This window comes from Vanessa tameamea, chromosome 31 (assembly GCF_037043105.1).
Source record: "Vanessa tameamea isolate UH-Manoa-2023 chromosome 31, ilVanTame1 primary haplotype, whole genome shotgun sequence".
Lineage (NCBI taxonomy): Eukaryota > Metazoa > Arthropoda > Insecta > Lepidoptera > Nymphalidae > Vanessa > Vanessa tameamea.
The window spans coordinates 1,070,357-1,094,071 of NC_087339.1; the positions used below are offsets into that span (position 1 = coordinate 1,070,357).

The window sequence follows — 23,715 nt, forward strand, 5'->3', positions numbered from 1 at the left end:
ATAAGCTATTCTTGGGTAATTTTTAAAGGATGTCTTGGATTTCTGGACCAATCTCGGTGCACTCTTTGTTCCGCCATAATCTGATACAATGACAAATCTGACTTGGCCGGAAAGAGTTCAGGCGCAGGACCAACGGGTTCACGTGTTTTCCGAGGCACGGGAGTATAACCACTTCTTGCCACTAAGTGTTGCCACTAAGAATTTATTTAAAGAAACCCAAAAATATTTTTAAGGTCCGATCTCGGGCTTAAGACTAAAGCCTTCTGGTCTGGTTGATATAAAATGAATGAAAACAATTGTGACTGAATAAAAGTTCCAATATTTCTCCGGTTATTCAGACTAACTTTACTTTAATACTTAATATAACTTAAAGATTTAGAAGAAGTTTATTTTACCAAGCTGCTCCAATTCGGATTCGTGGATTGAGTGAACAAATGTAGCAGAATTTCAGTGAAACTAGACACATGCAAGTATCCTCACGATGTTTCCCTTCACCGAGCATGATGAATTATAAATGAATATTCAGTGATTCAGCTCGCCTGGTCTTGTACCCATGTGTGTGTGTGGCGTTGTAAACTCGACCATCTCGGGTCATAGTCATTTTTCAATTAAAAAAAATATATTTACAATTTTTAAAAGAATCAAAGCAACGGTAACCACTCAATCATAAATATCTGTCGAAATATCGAAGGAAAGAATCTGTGGTGGTCGTTGTAGATAAATCATTGTTGTCATCAGAATAATTTTCTGAATAATTTATTTGTAGTACACAATAAGCAAGCCACTAGCAACTCACGTGGTATGTGTTAATCTAAGGTTCGTTCCACCCCTTCCATTTTAATAGTCAATACGAATATTTCGCCTATAAAACATAAACATAATCAGCCTGTAAATTTCCCACTGCTGGGCTAAGGCCTCCTCTCCCGTTGAGGAGAAGGTATGGAGCATATTCCACCACGCTGCTCCAATGCGGGTTGGTGGAATACACATGTGGCAGAATTTCGTTGAAATTAGACACATGCAGGTTTCCTCACGATGTTTTCATTCACCGCCGAGCACGAGATGAATTATAAACACAAATTAAGCACATGAAAACTCAGAGGTGCCTGCCTGGGTTTGAACCCGAAATCATCGGTTAAGATGCACGCGTTCTAACCACTGGGCCATCTCGGCTCATTATATCCGCCTATATTAAACGAAAATCATCATAACACTCACCGCTATCATCATAAACATAATCTTCGCCATCAACGCCTCCTTCATGAACACGATACCGCACAACGCGTCCGGGTTCTGCTGCATCTGGAGCAATTTCGCCGCGTTGCTCCTCAACGCCCTCCCGCGTCCTCTCGACCGGTGCCCGAAGCGCTTCCCGAAGTAGATCTTCCCGTCGACCGGGTTCCTATCATCACACTTAACGCTTTGCTTTTCATTATACTTCACTTTGTCTACGCTCACTTGTTCTGTGTATTCGTAATCCTTTAAATTCGCTTCGTATGTGTTAACTCTGTCTTCAATTCTATTACCAAGCGTTACAAAATCACATTTGTCAATCTCATTCAATAGTTCACGCGTCTTCGATATTTTTACATCACTCGCTTCATCTTTTGGTACGGTACCATCACTTTTAGTATTATTTTCATCTGTTTTACTATCCGTCTGTAATTTGCTATCGGTATCTGAGCTGTCTGAAGTTTCCTCTTTTAATTTAACATTTCCCTCTGTGTTCCTATTGGTATTCGCTTTTGAACTACCGATCGTTGTCTTCGAGACATTCTGGTTGTCCGTAGGCTGAAATTTTTCCAGTATTTCCACCAATCTCAGGACTTTTGGTGTTGAAAACATTGTTATTTTCTCCCAATCCGACGCGCACTTCGAGAACATTAAATCAGCAAAACATCTGATCTTCACGAACACAGACGTACAAAGACATAAGAGAAGAAAATGCCTCTCGTAGGGCACTTTAATTTTCAACTTTTCTAACTTAGTCAATAATGATATTGCAGCCTTATCGGCTGCGTAGGGGCCTGAAAATTAAATATATTCAAAATAAAAAGTAACAACCAATTAACATCCCAACGCTTGGCAAATTCCACTTCTCTTTGAAGTATTTTGAACATTATCGTGCTACACTCACGTTTTCAGTTTAAAATATTTTGGGATAGTATCCTTAAACTAAACATTCATTTGTTTGAATATTGCCGCCAAAACATCTGATGAGTGGCCCAAATGGACTTGAGCAGAGCCCTAATGAGTGATTTGTTCCAGTTCCATTATTAATCACTTCTGTACACTAATTCACTGTGTATGATAATTTTAGGTCTCTAATGTGATTTCGTAAATAAACACATTTTTTGCAGTTACGTTGCAAACGCTCTCTGAACCCTACGAGATAGATCAAAATAATGCACTACAGTATCGTACAATTTAAAAAGGTCTATAAAAGTTCCGCGATGGTATATGTCTATCTCTTAGGGATAACACACAATAACAATTTTTATCATTTACTTTTTACGAGAAATAATGACTTATTCTCGAAGCGATTTTAAACAATTCTATTTTTTTTATGGCTGTAATGAAATAGGCGTTTAATTTAATTTAATTTAAGCCAGCATTAATTCTTATCCAATTAAATACCTTAAATACATTGTGAATTTAATATAGATCAATATGGCCCTTTACAGCGTGTAATTTAAATGAATATTTTCGAAGATATTACAGATTTAAAACGCAGGGACGCAGCGGTTTGTATTGTCCAACGACTGATAAACTGTGAACGTTGTAAGACATTCTGTAGTATATCTAGTATCATCATTGCACCCGAGCGAAGCCGCGTTCACTACTAATACATAAATAGAGAAAAAAAACGTCCGTCAATTCTTCTCCATTAAACAAATACAAATGAGAACTCACCCAACTGTTCGAGGACGTATAAAAAATCCACAAAAATATTCTTCGGCTCGATCGTCGGGTCCGGTATGTTCTTGAATTCTTCGTACATATCCTCGCCGTAGATCTCAGTTGGATCGTATCTTTAATGAATAATTATTATCATTACTATATATGTTAATCTATACGTATTATTATAAATGCTAAGCAATTTACTTGGCGGTAGGGTTTCCTGCAAGCCCGTCTGGGTAGGTACCGCCCACTCGTAAATTCAACCACCAAGCAGGAATACTTAGTACTGTTGTGTTACGGTTTGAAGGGTGAGTGAGCCAGTGCAGTTACAAAGGTCATAACATCTTAGTTCCCATTTCATCAGCGCAAATGTCTATGGGCGGTGCTGACCACTTACCGTCAGCTGGCAAAGTTGCCCGTCGGCCTACCTATGTCATATAGTAAGAAGCATGATTGGAAGACCAAATACTACTCTTTATGCCTAACACTCGAGAGCATCTAAAACGCAAGCGAAACCGCAGGCGACTACTAGTTTATCTATATATGAATATGGTAGCTTTACATTTAATGCTACGCTGAACGTGACGATTCAAAAGTGCTTTTATTGATTTGATTGATGTGACGTAAAATTGACCCCCCCCCCTTTATTAAAAAATCGCAAACAGCTCAGTATGAAATTTGGCACCATAGAAATATTTATGTGGAGAAAGAGTGCAGATATCTTATATTTGTATGTATAATATGCATTAGAAATACATTAATTTAATACGAAAAAAAAAAAGCATTACACATAACCATTCATTTGACACACACACTAATATAAAAGAACAGCTTCACAGAACATATACCTGTGTTCATTTATAAATTGCAGAGCGTGATTGACCGTTTCCTTCATATAATCCTCTAACTCCAGGTAGGCCTCCGGCAGGGCTTCCATCGAGTCTCGTGGACCGTATTCGACTATCAGCTCCCTGGGCCTCGTTGCTGTCGCTGAAAGACTGGAAAACATCATATTATATTATATTACTTATCATTGGAAGTCACCTGGTGCTTGTCTGGGTTACCACCACCCACTCCTCATAACCTACCTCCAAACACTACTAATAACCCTACACATTTAAAATTAATAAAACAATTCTAACAACTATAATCTAATTTGTATTGTTTTGCTGTCTCTACTCTTCATTCACGCACACTAAGACATCTTGTAAAAAAGATAAACAACATCTTAAATTTAACTTAAATTGAGTAATATTTAATTCATGTTGTGTGTTGCCAATAAGAAGAAATACAATTATCATCATGTTAATATTATGTATATTTTTGTTATTGTACTGTAGGTATTTCTGTTGGTTAGTTTGAGAATAAATAAATGAAAAGAAATTCATTGTTGTTCCAGTTTGAAGAGTGAGTAAGTACTTTAGAATAAAAGGGACAGATATAAACAGAAAGAGAGGGAAAGATCGCCTAGCATAACGCCTTTTCCTTACAATATGTATGGAGGGCGCTTTGATAATTTTAGAGGGAGATTTATTATTAATCATAGTTTATTATTTAGTTTGTTAGTTAGTAGTTTACTTTAATGTCGTTCGTGTTGTTTGTATCCGGTCTGACAATTATTGTGATTTTTGTGATAACAATTTGTTTATTCGTAATCGAATATTTATTTAACGGCGGGAAGTCCCGAATAGGGCAGTGTCTCCTAAAACTAACAGTAATTAGTAACAGATTCATTCGACTTGCAACCGTCGCACAAGGCAGACACCAACACCAATTCCATTTTAATCAACCTAACCATATTATATTTTGTGTATTTGTACTGGGAATTTAAATGATAGCGTACTGAACAATTAGCACGTATATTTATTTCTAATATTCAGTCATTATCACGCCCACCATGGGCGACAGTCGAGAACATTTCAAAGGCCCTTCGATGATCCGACATATATATGCATAAAATAACCTATTACTGTCAACTCACCGTTTTCCACCATCAATGTCTTCAGCTAGATCCGTTTCACAGCACAGAGCCGTCTCCAGCTCGCATATCTTCCATTCTAACTTCTCGTACATGTCGAAATCGTCGACGTTATCATTGGCTATTTCAAGGTCATCGTCGCTCTCCACATTTCTATCTTTATCATCGACCTCTGTATCTTTATCTATTTCTGTTTTATCTATATTTACAGTGTCTGTGCCGTCGCTTGTGTTACCGGGTGCCGTGAACAGTGGGTAGGTTAGAGCGAGGATCCTCGGTCTAATGTCTTCGTTACATTCCTTGTAAAGTTTCATCACCTGTAACATAACATATTTTATAACTAAACTTATGTCATAGACCTTCTATCCAGAACAGTAATATGAGCATTTAGGCACAACTAGTTGTCGTGTTTTAGGGGTTTGCTCGTCAGGTGTTAAGTATAAAAACCCCATATCCTTCCTTAGAGTTCTAACTTTCGTCATACACAAATTTCATCAAATCCGGTTCAATGGTTTGGTGTGAAAGAGTAATAGATAGACTTCAGACGCATAAGTGAGAATGAGGAGTCACTAATCAGTATTTACGTATGTTAGAAAACTATATTCCAACTTTCCTTTTTTTTTTTTTTTGTTTTGACTTTGTTAAGTCAGTCAGGCCTAGGACTGACACTGTTACAAATTTATATCAAATACAAATTACATTAAAATTAACTTACATATTGTAGATTTTGATCCTTGAATATCAAATGACAGCTGTCAATTATCAAGACATTTATGCCTGGTATAGTCAATAAACCATTTTCCAATATAGTTTTTATGACTATCGAAGTGCACACAAGTACCTGTAATTGATAAAGAGCATATGAAACAATATATAGAAAAGGTTGACTCGAAAATGGGCAACATGATATACATATATAGAAGAATAACTTTTTTTTGAATGACTCATATGATAACCTCTATCAGTAAACATACTGAGGGCTAGCAACCTATAATATTTTTCAAACTGAATTCTGTTGAAACTGGACCCTCTGTAACCTCCTTTAATGAGCCTTGGGTATGTGGGTATGGTTGGTATACGCTGATAATGTTAAAGTTTCAATGCAAGGCTAATAATGTTAATGGCTAATTCTTCAGTACAAAAATATAAAAAATCATCCTACATATACCTCTTTGTGTTCCAACGTATCATTCCAATCATCCACATCGTCAAACACGAGAGCTTTCGACACAGACAGATCTGTGAGTATCGATAACTCATGGGCAGTACACTCGATACGGGATGCTCTTGTTATATACACTGAACGTTTACATCCGGTAGACATTAACCTGTAATCAAAACAAAATAAATATAATTATCTACTATAGTGTTGCTTGTGTATGTGCGTGCCTACGTGTCTACGTATCTTACCCTCTTATTTTGTATGCGTGTTCCATCAAGACACTCGTTGATATAAAAGAAGTATGCTCGGTCACCAGTATGTTCTTTGTACCGGCACATGCTGCTAAGCGAGCACCGCCTTCAGCTGCCGTGAAACGTGTGCAAGACGAATCCATATCTAGAATAATAAACAACAGAATTGAGACTAATACACACGTTTGACGTTTAATTAACCCAATGTTATCTCTAATATTATATCTATTATAAAGATCTTGAAAAATGAATTTATGGGGCACGACTGAACCGTCTGGAAAACTTTGTATTGATGTTAATATACGGCCTTTTATCACCATTCCAGCATTAACATATTGTTTTGACTAGTTTGTTTGTGTATACCAAATTTAAATTGATGTATTCAATCATAATAGCTCATTCATAAAAAAATATGGTGTTACCGTAGGGGTAACATTTTAATGAATATTTATGAATAACTTGGCAATGCATTGTGGTAGTTCATCTGGGTGGGCCATCATTATTACTTTACTACATAATAATTCTGCTTAGTAATGTTCCAGTCCAGTTTATTGGGTGTAATTACAGGCATAATTGATGTAACTGTCCCAAAATTTGCCACTTAATGCCAGTCATTTGCATAACTTAACAAATATTTAGAAAGAAACTCATTTGATTGGAATCTATATACTGTACAACTGATGATTCTATTCTATTTAGGACTGAAGAGAGAAAATTGTGTATAGAATATTTAAGTAAGAGTATTCATGTCAAAATTGTTGTTGCCCACCAATAGAGGAACATTATACATCAACAAAATAATATTAAATTAACTGAACATATAACGATGCCGCCATTTTCATCTTTATTGTAAGGTCATATTATTTATTTAAAATACTTATTAGTTTTTGTTTTGAATATCACTAAATTGTTAAATAAAATTGCCTCACAACACAACTGCCTCATATAATTGTTCTTTTATTAAGTCTTCTTATTTATTGTAATAAATAGTGTTTTCATTATAAATAATAATTGTTTAAATCTTAAAATATATCGTAATACAATAATAGCATTAACTATGGTTTCGTATTAAAAAAGATTAATTTGAATTGTAAGGAGGTTATATTTTAAAGTAAAATGTTTTAGAAAGATCTTACCTTCGATATTACTTATATTTAAGCAATATTTACAAATAAAATCAAGTAAAACAAATCATATTAACACAATCTTTCTTATTAGCATAATTTAAAATATCACAAATTTTAGCTTAAAGCGCCGATGTATAAACTCAGAAAGTTTTATGCTAAATCGAACATGAAAAATAGTTTTTTGAAAAATATATAGTTGTTACGAACGATTTGTTTTTAAAGGTATTAGAAAAAAATATAGATTACTACAAATTCAATCGCTGCAAACTAGAGTTCGATGACATTTAAGCGTTTTATTTCCACAACTTTATTATATTAATTTTACATTTTCAAAGTACAAAAAATAATTACGTAAAAATAGTTATGAAGGTATATGTTTCTTATTTTTTAATAAATAATAATGATCAATATTAATTTGACATTGTATTTAGAGTTAATTAATTTAAAATAATGTTTTGGAATGTGTATAATATTTTTTTGCAACACCAAAACGCACATTCCGTGCTGGTCGGGACAGTCTTAAATTATTTTATTTTAATTTTTTACCAAAAGACATGCACGAAAAATAAGAAACTCAAAATTATTAAAACAAGAAAAACATTCATTAATGCTGTATTACGCTTGCATTGTATGATTTATTTAGTCGTGAAATCTTTATTGGTCATTATTTTAATTTTACTTTAAAAAATGTATTAACTAATTTGTACAATATGATTCCCATATAAAAAACAGTAATGAAAATAAGACAAAATAGTGACAGCTTGGAAATTCCAGTAGGAAGAAAGAGTAGATAGTTAGCTAATTATGTCTACCACATTGGATTTTACCACTACTGGATAAATTAACTAAGTACTAATACTATCGATACTATCGATAGCATCACTAGCTCTCTGTAAGCAATACTATTGGTAGCAGCGATAGTATTGATACTATCCATAGGACCAAAATTTTTGACCTAACGATAGTATTGCTCATGCTATCGATCTATCGATACTATCGATAGTATTTACACGTGAAATACTATAGATAGACTATCGATACTATCGCTAACATCTTAAACTATCGATAGTCTATCGATAGTGGACTATCGATACACAACACTATTTTATAGGTACATTATGAACTACAATAAGTACACTACAAAATTATTATCTCTAGTCATAGATAATACATATATACTGAAATAAATGCGACACAAGCGAGTCAGCTATTTATTATTACCCGCCCTCTGCGCTAGGTGGCGCTGGCTTCTTAGAGCATGTATATATATATATTAAGTTATATTTACTTGTTATTTACTTCCGAGGGAGGTTGTATAAAAGTTTTACTAAAACAGAAAAACAAAAATTGGAAAGAAATTTATCACATTGTGTTTTCTGGTTTAGTAGAACTTTTACATGTTGTATATTTTGAACATACACAATTGTAAAAAGGTAGAATATTATGTGTTCCGGTTGACGTCCGAAGTCCATTATGAGAGACTAACTTATCTTTAAATCTTCAAACTGATTTCCGCTAGATGTCGCTGGCTTTTCGTTACTAAATCCTATTTGAACGGAATACGCTGGCGCCCTCTGGCAGGTGTTGTTTTGTATATAGGTATCACAAGCGCCATTTTGACTTCATTGTTGCGTTATTTTTCAAACCGTGAACATACCCGAAATTATTAAGTCGCGTTTTTCTTTATTTCAAATATAAAAATATAAAATAAATATAATTTTCGAGATTGTTAAGTAGAAAATTAATCCCTAGTGGTTTCAAATTAAATCATACTAGTGATACTGGCTTTTTCCGTTACTCGTAACCAAAATGGAGGAACGTGTACCCGCGTCCAACCTAAAGTAAAAATCACGTCCTAATTCGGAATCTTCGAGTGACAGTGATAGTGATAGTGTGAATAGTAGTCAGAGCAATGGCTCCACATCATCGGCACAGGCGGGCCAGGCGTCGCCGCCACCCGCAAAACATTGCCACCGTAATAGGCGGGAATCCGAACTGGAACGGAGGTTTGAAATTTTATCCCAGCGCCTGGTGAGTCAAATTAATAATATTCTATCGGCTAGTCTTGCCCCCGCAACCGCTCCACAGTCGAGTTCAAAAGTGTCACACAAACCCTCAGCTTCGACCAGCCTCCCTCACACAAATTCTCCAAATACCCCAGCAATATTTAGTGAAATTTTTTTACAACCACCGCCTCTCAAAACAGATATTGCTGAGCTAAATGTATCGGTCAAAGAACCTAAAATTGTAAAAGCTATCCCAGATAGAGTAACTAAAATTTCAACCATGCAAAGATTCGATTCACCGGACTGGAATGCAGTCCGTTACATCGATATCTAAAAAAAAATATACAGCGTCACCAGCATTTACCGAGTTAAACATCAATGTGGAACTCAGCAAATTAGAAGACCCTTACACCCCCATTAGATGGGGTCTAATGGAAAGAAGCTATGCGGTACTGTCCAATGCTTTTTTAACACAAAATGAGACCGTGAACACTTTACAAGAACTCATTAATTGGTCATCGAATCCTAATGTAAACCTGAACCCTAACTGCCTCTACGATAAGTTATGTGAGTTGTTTGGTAGGGATTCAAATTATAAAACAGTGTCCCACGACATTTTGCAAATAATCTGTGGCAAACGCGCTGAGATGCTGGAACAACGCCGTCGAGCACTTTTAAAACCCCTGAAAGACAAATACGTAAAGGAAGGTATAGAAAAAATACCACCTTCTTCGGAGTATATGTATAACCCCCAACTTCTGGCTGCATACATACAAAAAATAGGTGGCATAGAAAAACTGCAAAAACAGAACAAGCTTCAACGCCCTACTCGCCCAAAATCCCCTGAAGCATCTACTTCTTTTCAAGAAAAGCCATTTCCTGCACCAAAAGCAAAGCACCCTGAGAAAAATGTCCCTGGTTATCGAAGACACTACGAAAACTTCAACGATAAAAAAGGGGGGGACGAAACAACAGAGGACTCCGAAAACCAAACAAAAAGCAAAAATGACTCACTAGAGTTTTCAGGAGGTTGTGTAAGGCACTATCAAGATGCCTGGGCCCACTACAACCCCCCAAAGACAATATTGAAAATAATAACGGGCTGCCTAATCCCATTCAATCAAACACCGCCATTAATTCTACCAACACCAGATGTTTTAGCAAAATTCCAAATCCCAATTTCAAAGGAAATGACATCGGAAATCCATCGCATGGATGTGACTTTTCGCTAAGAAAAATTCTTAGAAAATGGGATTTCGGTATAAAAAAGTTGAAAACAACAGAAAATTACTTATCGAGAAAGATGATGTTCGTTTAAAAAGAGTAAAGTTTTTAGCCGCGATAAAAAAGTACAGATTGCAAGGGAGAGAGATTGTTTATATGGATGAAACATACATCCATACCTCACATTTGGCAGGTAAAAGCTGGGCTGACTCGTCAGAAAACGGAGTGAAACAGTTAATTTCTAAAGGACAACGTCTTATAATAGTGCACGCTGGTAGTAGAAAGGGGTTTATACCTGGGGCATTGTTAATGTATCAGTCTACTGATAAAACAGGTGACTATCACAACACGATGAACAATGAAAACTATGAAAAATGGCTTCGTAATCAACTCATTCCAAACTTAGCTCCACGTTCGGTACTAGTAGTAGATAATGCTGCATATCATAATAAGTACGTAGAAAAACCTCCTAATTCAAATACCAGGAAGCAAGACATGATTGATTGGCTATTCAAACATAACGTTCCGATTGATCCGTCATTAACAAAACTTGAAATATATGAAATTATTTGCAAGTACAAACAAGACTTTGTAGAATACTCTATAGATAAACTTATGAACGAATATGGACACAGCGTACTAAGATTGCCACCATATCATCCTGATTTCAATCCGATTGAAAACATATGATCTCAAATAAAGGGATACGTATCCAAAAGAAATATCAGTATGAATATGACTACTGTGAAACAATTGGTACAGGAAAAGGTTAATATGATTGGTTCCGATGTTTGGGCCAAAGTATGTGACCACGCCATCAAATGCGAAAACGAGTACCGAAAACACAAACCTGAGTTGGAAAATTATATGGCTAGTTTTGTAATCACCGTTCATGAAAACTCTGACGATGATACACCAGAAAATAGTTCTGATTCTGACTGTGATATGGAAGTTGGAAGTATTGTTTCGCATCACACTGTCCACCCCGCTCCTCCTCCTCTTATTCCGCTGTCATAATCGAAGACGTTCATCCAATCAGAAAATCATATTTATTTATATTAATTTCTCTCCTGGTTTGTTTTGTTTTATGTTGAGGTGTCTTTTTTGTTATGTCAAAGTATTTTTAATTAATTACAAAAAAATATTGTTATAAGAAAGGTCTGCAAAATCCTACTGTAGTTTTAACTTATAGTTAGTCTTTTGGGGTTCCAATCCTTATAGAATCATTAGATCATCCCAACCGGAATTTGGTTTTTATAATTCTTCAACAATATGGCCACTCTATATCTTAAAAAGTATATTCCATAAGTTACATTTCTGCAATAACCATAATGTTACTTAAAATCATGGTGTGTTCCTCGCACTATACATTGTCCAAAATTTATTCATAGTATAATTGTACAATGACTTTGATATTATTTAACAATTTTTTAATATTGATTTTCTCAATTTGGATATTTAAAATGTAATAATAATAAAAAGAATTAAAGATCAGGCTCTGTAGCGACATCTAGTGTAATTTAAGCGTTTTAATGTGGCTTAGACGACACGCCTTGTATATTAGATGGTGCTAGTTTTCATACAAATATTTTTTGCTATCTTTTGGACTTCACTGTCACCCCCATGGTTCAATTGGTTCTGTCAGTTATAAGCCTCTTTCCTAGGGACTTTTTTTGGATTCAAAAGTTTTATATGTAGTTTTTTGAGTTTAAAAATGTTATTAGAAGTTGGTTCAATGTTTGGTATATTTTTTATCGCTTAATTAGATCTGTGGCATTCACTTTTTAAACTTTTTATTCTTTTAATTAGGTAAGTTTTCAATGATAAAATATTACAAAAAAAAAAAAAATTACAACAGTACAATTATTATGTATACGCGTATTTATTTTAAACAATATAATAATCTACTACGATGATTATATACATATTTAAGATTTATTAGTTAACTAGCTGCTACCCGCGGATTTGCCCGCGTAGAATATGAATATATTTACAAATTAACTTAAAATGTTACGTTAATGTAATACCTCTTTGTATATTGGTGTATATTTCAGCCCTTAGGGTAGAATATCCAGAAACGCTTAAATGCGAATCAACTCATATTTAACCGGTAGCCCAAAAATACAATTTCGACCTTCTAACTTCAAAAGGACAGACTTCCACACTAACCTGAATACGAAATGTTCACGACTATTTTGCTCTTTAGGCCTAAAATATCAAGAAACGCTAAAATAAGTATCTACTCATTTTTAATCAGTAGCTCAAAAATAAAGTTTCATGTTTCTATCTTAAAAATAACAGACTTCTATACAAACTTTCAACCCTTATATCACCCCTGTAGAGGTAGAATATGCAGAAACACTTAAATAAGTATCTACTCCTTTTTAATCAGTATCCCAAAAATAAAGTTTCATGTTTCTAACTTAAAAAATTCCATACGAACGTTCAACCCCTATTTCACATTGTCATTTTTGAGGTGTACAATTTTGTAGTACATTATTTTGATCTATCTAGTAGGGTTCAGCCAGCGTTTACAATGTAAGCGTAAAAAAAAATATAAATTTACGACATCACATTAGAAACTTTTAAAATTATTAGTGTTATTTAACTATATTGTCTATGTATTATACACAAAAACCTTCCTCTCGAATCACTCTATCTATTAAAAAAAACCGCATCAAAATCCGTTGCGTAGTTTTAAAGATTTAAGCGTACAAAGGGACATAGGGACAGAGAAAGTGACTTTGTTTTATACTATGTAAAGGTAATAACTCATCTGTTTTTGACAGATAGTAGATACTTAAGTGATATTTATCGCAATGATTATTTGATAAAGATGCTTGAAGTTTTCCTTTGCTATATAAAATAAGTTTTATTGAGGTACACGCAAGATAAAATAAAAAAATATATATATTGTTATCTTCAGTAAAAACATGAATATTTTACAAAATAAATAATTAGGAGGTGAATTATGTACCATTTATGTACCCATTAATTAGTAATATTTATATGAACTTGTAATTGGAATTGTTAATATCTTTATTGTTATTGTTTATATTTTAATTTCAATTTACATGTTTCTGGGTTCTGCCATTGAAAAAGTTCCCATATTATCATAGAAATATTAATTTATATTATTGTTTTGCATATAAATTATTAAAAACAGAGTTTGAAAATAATATTTACTTGCCATTATTACTAAAAAAACATTAACATAAACATGTATTGGTTTTAATTTTTTAAATGTTTAATATAAAGCATGCTAAAACATAATAATTTAATTATTAAAATCATGTGGTTTATATTGATGGGAGGCTTTGTGCAACTCCATCTGGCTAGATATAACCCTCTCTACAGATATTTAACTGCTAAACAAAAGTACTTGGTATTATTGTATGTTATGGTTTAAAGGCTGAGCAAGATAACTGCAGATGTAAGGTATGTAAAATCTTAGTTCCCAAATTTGGTGGCATATCCGAATGATTAATATTTCTTTCAATATAAATGTCTATAGCCGATGTGATAGCGGTGACCACTTACTTACTATTATGGCCCAAATGCCAGGCCAGTACATGTTGGGGTTTTTTCAATCTAAAGTGTGACTACATAATCTTGTTTGAGTAAATTCCACATTGTATATACTATGTAGAAACATTATCAGTTGTTTAACTTCCGTCACTATTGTTAGGTTTCAGGATTATTAAATATAAATTGAATGCTGGTGCAACCCATGGAGCACAGCTACTTATGCAAATATTACATTCTATATTCAAAAGTTTTATGAAATATATTATTATTGTATAACAGTTAGGTGCTATTTTTAATTGTTTTAAAAAAAAAGGAGTTTATTGATTCAGTTGTTTTTTTTATGTATATATATATTTAGGAGATTCCTTTAACTAAATTGGCTGGAATTAATAAAATAAAAAAAATAAAACAAAAGCGCGCGAAACCGTATCAAGCCGTCATTACTTTAGGCGCAGACAGTAAGGTCAATATTGGCGCGACTTGTAATTTGTTAAAAGTGTTATTTGTGTTTTATTTGGATTTTTAAGCTCAACTGAGTAAGTAATTTACTTCAATATGTATGATTTGGAGATTTATTTATGTTAAGATGCATTCGAAGTTAGAACTGTTTGGTTTGTTAGTAAATTGTTTAAAGTAACTTATATTCTTGTCTTTTTTTAATCTATTTCACTTCTGTACGCTAAATATATATATTTATTAAGTCAGTCATTTAAGAATGGTTTTGGAAAAATGTTATTTTGTTTGGGAGGGGGTTTAAATGGGACCAAACAGGACGCTGTTCAGTCCCATTTAAATTTTATATCATGTAAAATTTCTCCCTTCGTTTCTTATGTTTCTGATTTTTCGTATGTGCAGTGGTACCTGCAGCCATTTATATATTAACTAGCTGCCCGTACCAACTGTGTCTGGGTGAAATAAAAATTTAAATTACTTCTTCATTACAATGCTACCTGGTCAAAATCAGCTTACACACACATACAAATCTTCAAAATCGTTTAGAAGTTCAGTTACATACACATGTACAGAATTTATATATGTATGTATGATATTATTTATTAAAACCTCCAAACATGCTATATATTTTGGTATAAATTTAATGAACATATATTGGTATAGTAGTTTTATCTAGACGTTACAAATAAATCGTAATTATTAGTGCCTATATACAGAATATACGTATATAACTATCAATTGTTTATCGATAATTCGTACTTGAAACAAAGCTGCCTTTGTTAAAATGAAAAATCAAAATATTCTCTATTCATGTCGGATCACAAAAGTACTTTTGAATCGTTAGTACTAATAACAATAACCTCACTTTTTTAATTTTATTAAATAATTATTATTAAAATTAAGTCCTACTCTAGATACTGTATAAATCATGACCACGTGAAATGTTTACAAGATTGAAGCAGCACTTTTGTTACACTATTGAATTAAATGTAAAACTACCAATTGCGAAGTGGATTCTACCGAGACGAACCGGCAAGAAACTAAGTAGTTACTATTTCTCTTTATTTATTAAATGAGATCAAACATATGACATTTAAATTGATAACTTCACTATTGAAAGTAATAATAATTTTATTTATAGACGTTCAGCAACTTTGTGTGACATAAATACTTGTTCGTAATTCTAGTTAATGGCAAACATTATTGTTATCTAAGTAATGTTTTGTAACATAGAGTGATTGATCAAACATTAAACACACAGTCGTTATAATACCATCCAAAACAAATAAGCAAAATACCACGAATTTACTTGTAATATAAAATAGTTTATTTCTGTTTATAATTGATTTGTTCAGAGGTACCAAAAAAAAAAAAAAAGAAATATGCACGTAACGGTTGAAGATCTTCTACATTTGAATTTACCAATGTAATAGTGTGATGGAAAAAAAGCTCCAAAACTCTTCTTTTTTGTAGGAAAGTATACCTAATATACCTAGAAGTACCAACATATGTATATGTAATAATAAACATAATCAGCCTGTAAATTTCCCACTGCTGGGCTAAGGCCTCCTCTCCCGTTGAGGAGAAGGTATGGAGCATATTCCACCACGCTGCTCCAATGCGGGTTGGTGGAATACACATGTGGCAGAATTTCGTTGAAATTAGACACATGCAGGTTTCCTCACGATGTTTTCCTTCACCGCCGAGCACGAGATGAATTATAAACACAAATTAAGCACATGAAAATTCAGTGGTGCCTGCCTGGGTTTGACCCGAAATCATAGGTTAAGATGCACGCGTTCTAACCACTGGGCCATCTCGGCTCATGTATATGTAGGTAGTATTAAACAATGTCGCTTCCCGCTGTTTGTCCCTGTGTATGCTTAGATCTTTAACACTACGCAACGGATTTTGATGCGGTTTTTTTTAATAGATGAGTGATTCAAGAGGAAGGTTTTTATGTACAATACAACACATGCATAATATAATAGAGAAACACTGATAATTTTAGAGGTTCCTCAAAAAGCCTTATGGTAGATCCGGCCCTGTTAAACTTTGTTATTTATTTCATTATATCTGTTATTAATTACATAATTATGATTTATCCGGTATTTATCCAACCGAGATACAACAGACCGCTCCTCTAGTTTTGATTTTATCTGTAATAAAAATGGCGCGTAAACTAGATTTACTTGGTGATAGAGCTCTGTGCAATTCCTTCTGGGTACCAATCACTTATCATATTTTAGCGCACATCAACAATACTAGCCAGTTAATACAGGCACAAGGGACATTATATCTTAGTTTCCCAGGTTAGTGACGCGATAATGATAATATGGTTAAGAGGACTACAAGAGCTAAGTGCCCTTGAGAATCGCACGCACACACTTACAAAATCGACAAAAACGGCAAGCCCGTGAACTAAGGGTTAAGCGAGGTAACGAGGTTACGCCCAAATATTCTAATAGATGGCGCCAAACCGAGCGAAGTAAGATCAATCATAAATCTCATAAAAAATAGATAGGACAACAGAATTGTTTTTATTTCTTTCGATGTTAGTTAACGAATGATTATAAAAAAAACTGATTCAATTAAACTTACAATATTTTTATTTATATTTTGTACACAATAAAATAGACTGTTAGTTTTAACCTTTTTTCTTTTATTTATATTATTATACCTACCACAATTAGTTGTTATACTAAATATTAAAACATACCAATTTTTAATATTTTATAAAAGTTTGATAATCTATATAATAAAATCGTAAGTGTTCGAAACCTGTAGCGTAGTAACCGTGGGGTAACATATAGCGTAGTGTTTGTTCGTTTTATTAATATCGGTTCACAAAGAAAAAAAAAAAATTCAATTAAAACAAAAACATCTAAATATTTACAAGAAAAAAATGTCGTCAAGTCGATTTGGTTGAATCATTGGTTAACTAGGTTAATCATACTAGGTTTAATTATAAATCTCATAAAAATAGATAGGATATTAGAATTATTTGTTTCGCTTTGGACTGTTATTCGAAAATGATTAAAAAATAAAACTGATTTAATTAAACTTAAAATATTTGGATTTGGTACTACAAAAAAAAACATTTAGTGTTAATTTTTTTATTAAAATATTTTATTTAATTTCACTTGTATGTATGAATGTATGTACGTATGTCCTGAAATCTTGCAATCAATATTACACCTACTTCCATTGAAGCTATGGAGCTGAAAGTTGGCACACATATTTAGTCTCGATGACAATCCACGATTCATGAATTGCTTCCATTTTCAATCTAATATGGCGGACGTTACTAAAAATTACAATTTTTGAATTACGTACAAATGACACTTCTAAATATTCTAGTTCTCTGGTTCACAACAATTACATTTTTTTTATTATTAAAATTAGTTCATACATAACTTTAATTCCTATTATAAACAAAATCGATAAAATTAAACTCTTACGCAATATAAATAGCTTCCGTGTTATTGTTTTCGACTTTCTTTATTCTGTAAAAAATAAATATATGTTAGTAATTATATTTTTATTAATTATAAAATTATGTATTTAAAAAATATGTAACTAAATATGCCCCATAGTACTTTTAATGAAAAATATCAAATTGCTTCGAGATCATGGGGATCGAACGTAGTCACTCTCAATTGATTTTATCCTTACTTTCACCAAATACTCTATCATAATATTTGAAGAACAGTTCGAAAAATCTGATTCTATGCGAACTGATTGCACATTTTTTCTAATAGACGTTTTCAATATTCATAATTTATAAAAAAAAAATATGTTTACTAAAAAAATACTCTTACCTTTTAATATCGTTCATATGTATGTTCGGCGCTTAATTTATATAAACGTGTTTTAGTTTTCCTCACGCGTTTCACTTCATTTCCCATATTTACACAATTAAAATTTATGACAAATAATATAATAAAAAACAAATGCCTAATTACTACTACATTATTTTAACTTAATATATTTATCTACAAGAAAGAATAATATTTATTATAAGAAAACATGAAACAATGAATTTACAATTAAAATTACAAAAAAATATTTCGTAACGTAATGATGCTCGTAACGAAAAGATCGACACGTCTATATAGCATCAGGCCTCGGCCGGCAATGTCTGTACACGGCGTTTACGCACACATGCGTACGAATTTTGTTCGAAAATAAGAATATCTGATTTAAAAAAAATCTATTGAAGTTATTAAAAAAGTGACGCAGAGGTTAAGTAATATATTGCTTGTAGAATAATCTGACAAAAAACCAGAATTATTGAATGTATATAAGTATAGTTTTTATTTATTAAAAGATTTTTTTAGAGGTAACTTTGTGATTTTTTTCTATCGTACCAAATTAATTACATCATGTTTTCAAAATAGCAAATAACTAGCATGTATCCTGAAGATTATCATATATTTTTTTCATTTGGTTTACTGCATTGGATCATATACTTTTTTGCATTATAAAACTTGCATTTAGCTCATGTAGTCCCCTTAATATTTATCGCAGTTCCTAAATCTATGCATGGTGGTGACTTCGAATCAGGTGGCCCATTTGCCAGACTATCTATTTTTAATAAAGAACATATTCAATGTTCAAAATTAAGATTAACATAAATTATATTATCACTGCAGATGCAGAATGTGGAGCGTCAGTTCTAACGAATTAAACGATGAAAAAAAAAGTAATCCAGCCCTAAAAAACTTCAATCCTTACCATATTCTAGAGCCGATAAAAGTTGACACAGTTGATAGAAATAATGTCGTAACTGGTACACTAATCGACATTAAAACGGATGAAAATAATATTGAAACAGATTTAAACTTAAACGGCTCTTATTTAGACAAAGTAAAGAAAACGGAATTCACTTTGGTTGATCTGTTCGAAAATTTATACGTGAGCCCTCAGCATGTTTTGAAAAATGATAAGGAAAATTCCATCGATTTTCTGGAAACTTCGGCAAGTGATGTTAAATTTGAATCACTAAATTCATCTAATTTAGACGAAACTGAAGATACGTTGCAATATACTAAAGCAAGAACTTTCGATGAAATTTTCGATAGCGCAGTTTCTTTGCGATTACCGAAACTAGAACCTATATGTGAAAACGGTACACTATCCGGAGATACAATTGATGATGCGGACATCAATACTTTGAGTATTGAATGTCAGAAACCAATTGAAAAGCTAGCAACGATCGCAATATCTAAACGCGATGAAATTATAAATAAAGAAAATTGCGAAGTTAATTCTAAATATGTAGATCCTCAACACCGAGCGACGAATTTTAATAAAACTCCGCCAGCAGATAATAATTTTCACTTTTACGAAGATCATATCTTTAATAATATATCGGAAATGAAACAGAGTTTACAAAATCAAAGCAATCTAACTAAACGGAATCCTTTCCAAGCGGATTCAGTAACGAGATACACTAAGGATATTAAATCGATTTTAATCGATCAAAATAGACCCCCAATTGTTCCTAATTCAAATGGAGTTGCAATACCTATTTTGCAAACAATAAAAAAAGACAATAAAGCGTTCATTAAACGGCGTTTAGTTGTGAACGATAGTGAAAAGGTTGGATTTACAAAAGGGCCGAATATTTACGAGAAATCAGTTGTGTTACCACAGATTATAGAACGCTTGGGTGAAAGGAAAAAGTTACTGGACGCAAAGAAAAATATAAAAAGAAAATTGATATTAGATAAATGTAATTTTCAAATGGACAAACGTTCTGGTAACAATAGTTCTAGAATGATAATTGAAGGCGAAATTCCGGTTTTGCAGCCCGAAGTTTTGATGGAAGATTGTAATAGAGAGAGATTAAGGGCATTGAAAATAAGGAGAGCGTTTCAGGAATTCAATTTTAATGGATAAACACGAGTTATAAAGTAAGATACATTTATTTCCATACGTAATCAATCCTTTTCAGATTCGATGATTCACGTTGAAACACAATTAAGCTTAAGTTTTCTTAGATAAGTTATAAACTATGTATAATCAAATATATAAATCCCCAGTCTTATTAATATTTTATCAAAAGATTAATTAATGTGCAAATTATGTATGCCTTTAAGTCACCAGTACCTTTACAGTTTTTTGGGACAACGTACTACGCTTTTCCCCCACGTGAAGTGGGACTCGCCGGTGGCCAGGACGCCTAGTGCGCCCTAGTACACAGGAATACACTGTCCGTCTTTTCGGTGGGCGCCACGGGATTGCTTTCGCATGGTACCATGGCGCCCTGACGGCCTGTCGGCCTACCTATTCGTGTCTCCAATTCCTAGGCGGGATTCTCGGGGTAGCAACAGTTCTTAATTAATATATCTTTATTTATATAACAAGACTGTTCCACTTTAATTTTACTTTCAAGCTTATAATAACTTCGACATTCAAAACGCATTTTTTTCGCCAAAAATGTGTCATAATTTATTCAAGATCTCTGCCATTAATATTGCGTCAATTCAATGTACAAAGTGCTTACTTGTATGTACTCCACGCGATATGATCTGCAATTCTTATGTTATATACTTTTTTCAAAATCGTTTACTTTTAAATTTAGAAATAATCGACTATCTCAGCCTATTTATCCACGAAAAATGATATGTATATATTAAAGAGCAAAGGGCTGAACCTTGGGGAACACCTAACTTGATTAAATCATAGCTGATATACCCTTTGACTGCTTATGTTTTATTGTGTCGATAAGATTTTTAAAATTAATCCAACTAGGCTTTTTCAAGCATTTTGTATCGTCATTTTAAAGAATTGTATTAATCGTGCAGCTACTACCAGTTCGGAATGTAGATTCCGAAGAAACTGTAATTATCCACCTTGGTAAATCGGGCGATCGTGATATAATTAATCGAGCTTTTCAATTATAAGATAACTTACTCGTGTGGGTGGAGTTGGTTATACATACCAATAGCATTAGAGGCTTATGACGATTTGTATGTATAGTATAGTAAATATTATACTCTATGGAGCAGTTAGAAGTTCAATCTATATCTTTATACTGACAATAGAACTTTGTGATCTAACTAGTCTTCCTTGTATCATCATTGGATGAACATTAAATATCGGGATAAGGCAATATAAAAGAACGGGGTTATATGTTAGTCAAGGACGTTAAACTTCGCAGGAAGATACATTCGTGTGAAGTTTTTTATATAAGTAGGAGGACGAGCAACGGTCTGATGGTAAGTCGTTACCAACGCCCATAAACGTTGGTGTTGCAAGAAATATTAACAAATTCTTACACCGTCAATGTGTTACCAACCTTGGAAGCTAAGCCTGACATCACTGGCTCAAACTGGTTAACCCTTCGAACCGGCACAACATTAAGTATTGCTGTTTGGCCGTAGAATGTGTGATGAGTGGGAGGTACCTATCTAGATGGGCTAGTACCAAGTAATACCGGGTCCTAATGTGTGACGCCGGTATTTTAATTATTTGAGGTTTTATACCCTTTAAAATTAAATTTAAATTATATTCTAATCTGATAACATTTTCAGGCTGACTAATGTTAACAAATTTACATCTTTAGGGGATTAAAATGGGCCTTTCATTCCACTTTTAAATCGTACGGAGACCGTTGCGAGGTGGAGCTTAACAGCTGTTAAGTCCTACGAAATGCCAATTTAAGTTTATTTAATTTCACTCGTCCGAAAGAGAAAGCATGTTGCGTCCAATTTTTGTTGATTAGAATTTTGATAAACGACTGATTATTTCAGTTAAAATATTGAAGTAAATTTTCTATTATATATATTTTTAACTTTTAATAGTATAAAGATACACATTGTCAAACAATGAAACATTTCTTAACACTGAAAATGAAATCACTTATGTATATTTAAAATTAAAATGGACCTAATATTAAACCTTGAGTGACACTTAATGTTACCAATGGCCCAGAAGAAATTTATTGAATGTTAAGTGCGCGTATGTACAAGGTATAGTGCCAACGATTTATCTGTTACAAATGGAGATCTAGAGGATACGCCGTTTTGAATTGTCATTCCACTGTTGCCACTTTAGTTAGATCTGGGAGACTTTTATTGTCTTGACCAAAATTACTATCGTGAAAAAATATTAGGCAGTATTTCTGGGAATCATCCTTTTAACGATCATACCTACTATGTATTATAAAATATGAATAAATATTTTTTATACTTAAGTAAATATTTATACTTTTTATTTATATTAGTAAATTATGTATCTACTATTGAGCTAGACAAATTGTTTATAGTGTAGAATATATTAGAGCTCAATCATAAAACTTTACATTAAACTGTACAAAATTATTAGTAAATTTATTTAAATGGTAACACTTAATTTGGCGACAGCGACACTGCTACCCAAATAGACGAGTCAGTGGAACTTTATGTTGAAATATCAACATTGAGAAGGCTGATTGAAAATATATTGGTGATTTTTTTTAAATTAAATATTTATGTAAAACATTTACATTTTTAAATAAGTTACTACATATTATATTATACTTAATTCTTCATATAAATTATTATGGGAAATTGTTTGTATTCGAAAATGGAATATTTGTGTTTTTAAACTATCATGACAAAGATTATTATTATTGTGACTATGAAATATATTTTTAATTACTGTATGTTTTGTTATTATTTTATCGCAATAATATGACCCTTTATTCTAGCTAAGATCATTTTACTAATTTATGTCGTAGCGGCGCATAGGTTAAAAAACAATTTAGATCATCGGGCATTCGTAAAACTTAAAATTTTTTTTTAGTTTTTCTGTATTTTATTCTAACTAATATTTTAAATTCGTGAGTTTGTTTGATGGTTTTTTTTTCTTTTTTTTATGTTAGAGGTGGCAAACGATCAGGAGGCTCACCTGATGGAAAGTGACTACCACCGCCGATGGCCATCTGCAACATCGGGGGGCTTGCAGGTGCGTTGCCGGCCTTTCAGGAAAGAGTACGCTCTTTTCTTGAAGGTTCCCAAGTCGTATCGGTTCGGAAAAACCGCCGGCGAAAGCTGGTTCCACAGAGTGGTTGTGCGAGGCAGAAGATGTCTTCAAA

The 23,715-nt window shown here is 33.0% G+C and overlaps 3 protein-coding genes across 3 annotated transcripts in view; 2 read left to right on the forward strand and 1 right to left on the reverse strand.

The window, feature by feature from the left end:
• LOC113393640 (endoribonuclease Dcr-1-like) overlaps window positions 1-7,596 on the reverse strand; it is a 30,900-nt gene extending 23,304 nt beyond the window's left edge. The window contains exons 1-8 of the mRNA XM_064220071.1: window positions 7,429-7,596; window positions 6,290-6,437; window positions 6,048-6,207; window positions 5,595-5,720; window positions 4,883-5,196; window positions 3,750-3,899; window positions 2,914-3,032; window positions 1,219-2,027 (exon numbers count right to left, since the gene is read on the reverse strand). Coding sequence (XP_064076141.1) covers window positions 1,219-2,027; window positions 2,914-3,032; window positions 3,750-3,899; window positions 4,883-5,196; window positions 5,595-5,720; window positions 6,048-6,207; window positions 6,290-6,435 — 1,824 coding nt within the window. The 5' untranslated portion in view covers window positions 6,436-6,437; window positions 7,429-7,596. The remainder of the gene's footprint in view (window positions 1-1,218; window positions 2,028-2,913; window positions 3,033-3,749; window positions 3,900-4,882; window positions 5,197-5,594; window positions 5,721-6,047; window positions 6,208-6,289; window positions 6,438-7,428) is intronic.
• LOC113392148 (zinc finger protein 175-like) overlaps window positions 1-23,715 on the forward strand; it is a 479,450-nt gene that overhangs the window by 426,785 nt on the left and 28,950 nt on the right. The gene's annotated exons all lie outside the window — the stretch shown is intronic.
• Window positions 12,273-22,404, forward strand: LOC113400617 (uncharacterized). The gene is made up of 2 exons (XM_064220177.1): window positions 12,273-12,458; window positions 19,286-22,404. The coding sequence occupies exon 2, from the start codon at window positions 19,293-19,295 to the stop codon at window positions 20,532-20,534; it is 1,242 nt and encodes a 413-aa protein (XP_064076247.1). The 5' UTR covers window positions 12,273-12,458; window positions 19,286-19,292; the 3' UTR covers window positions 20,535-22,404.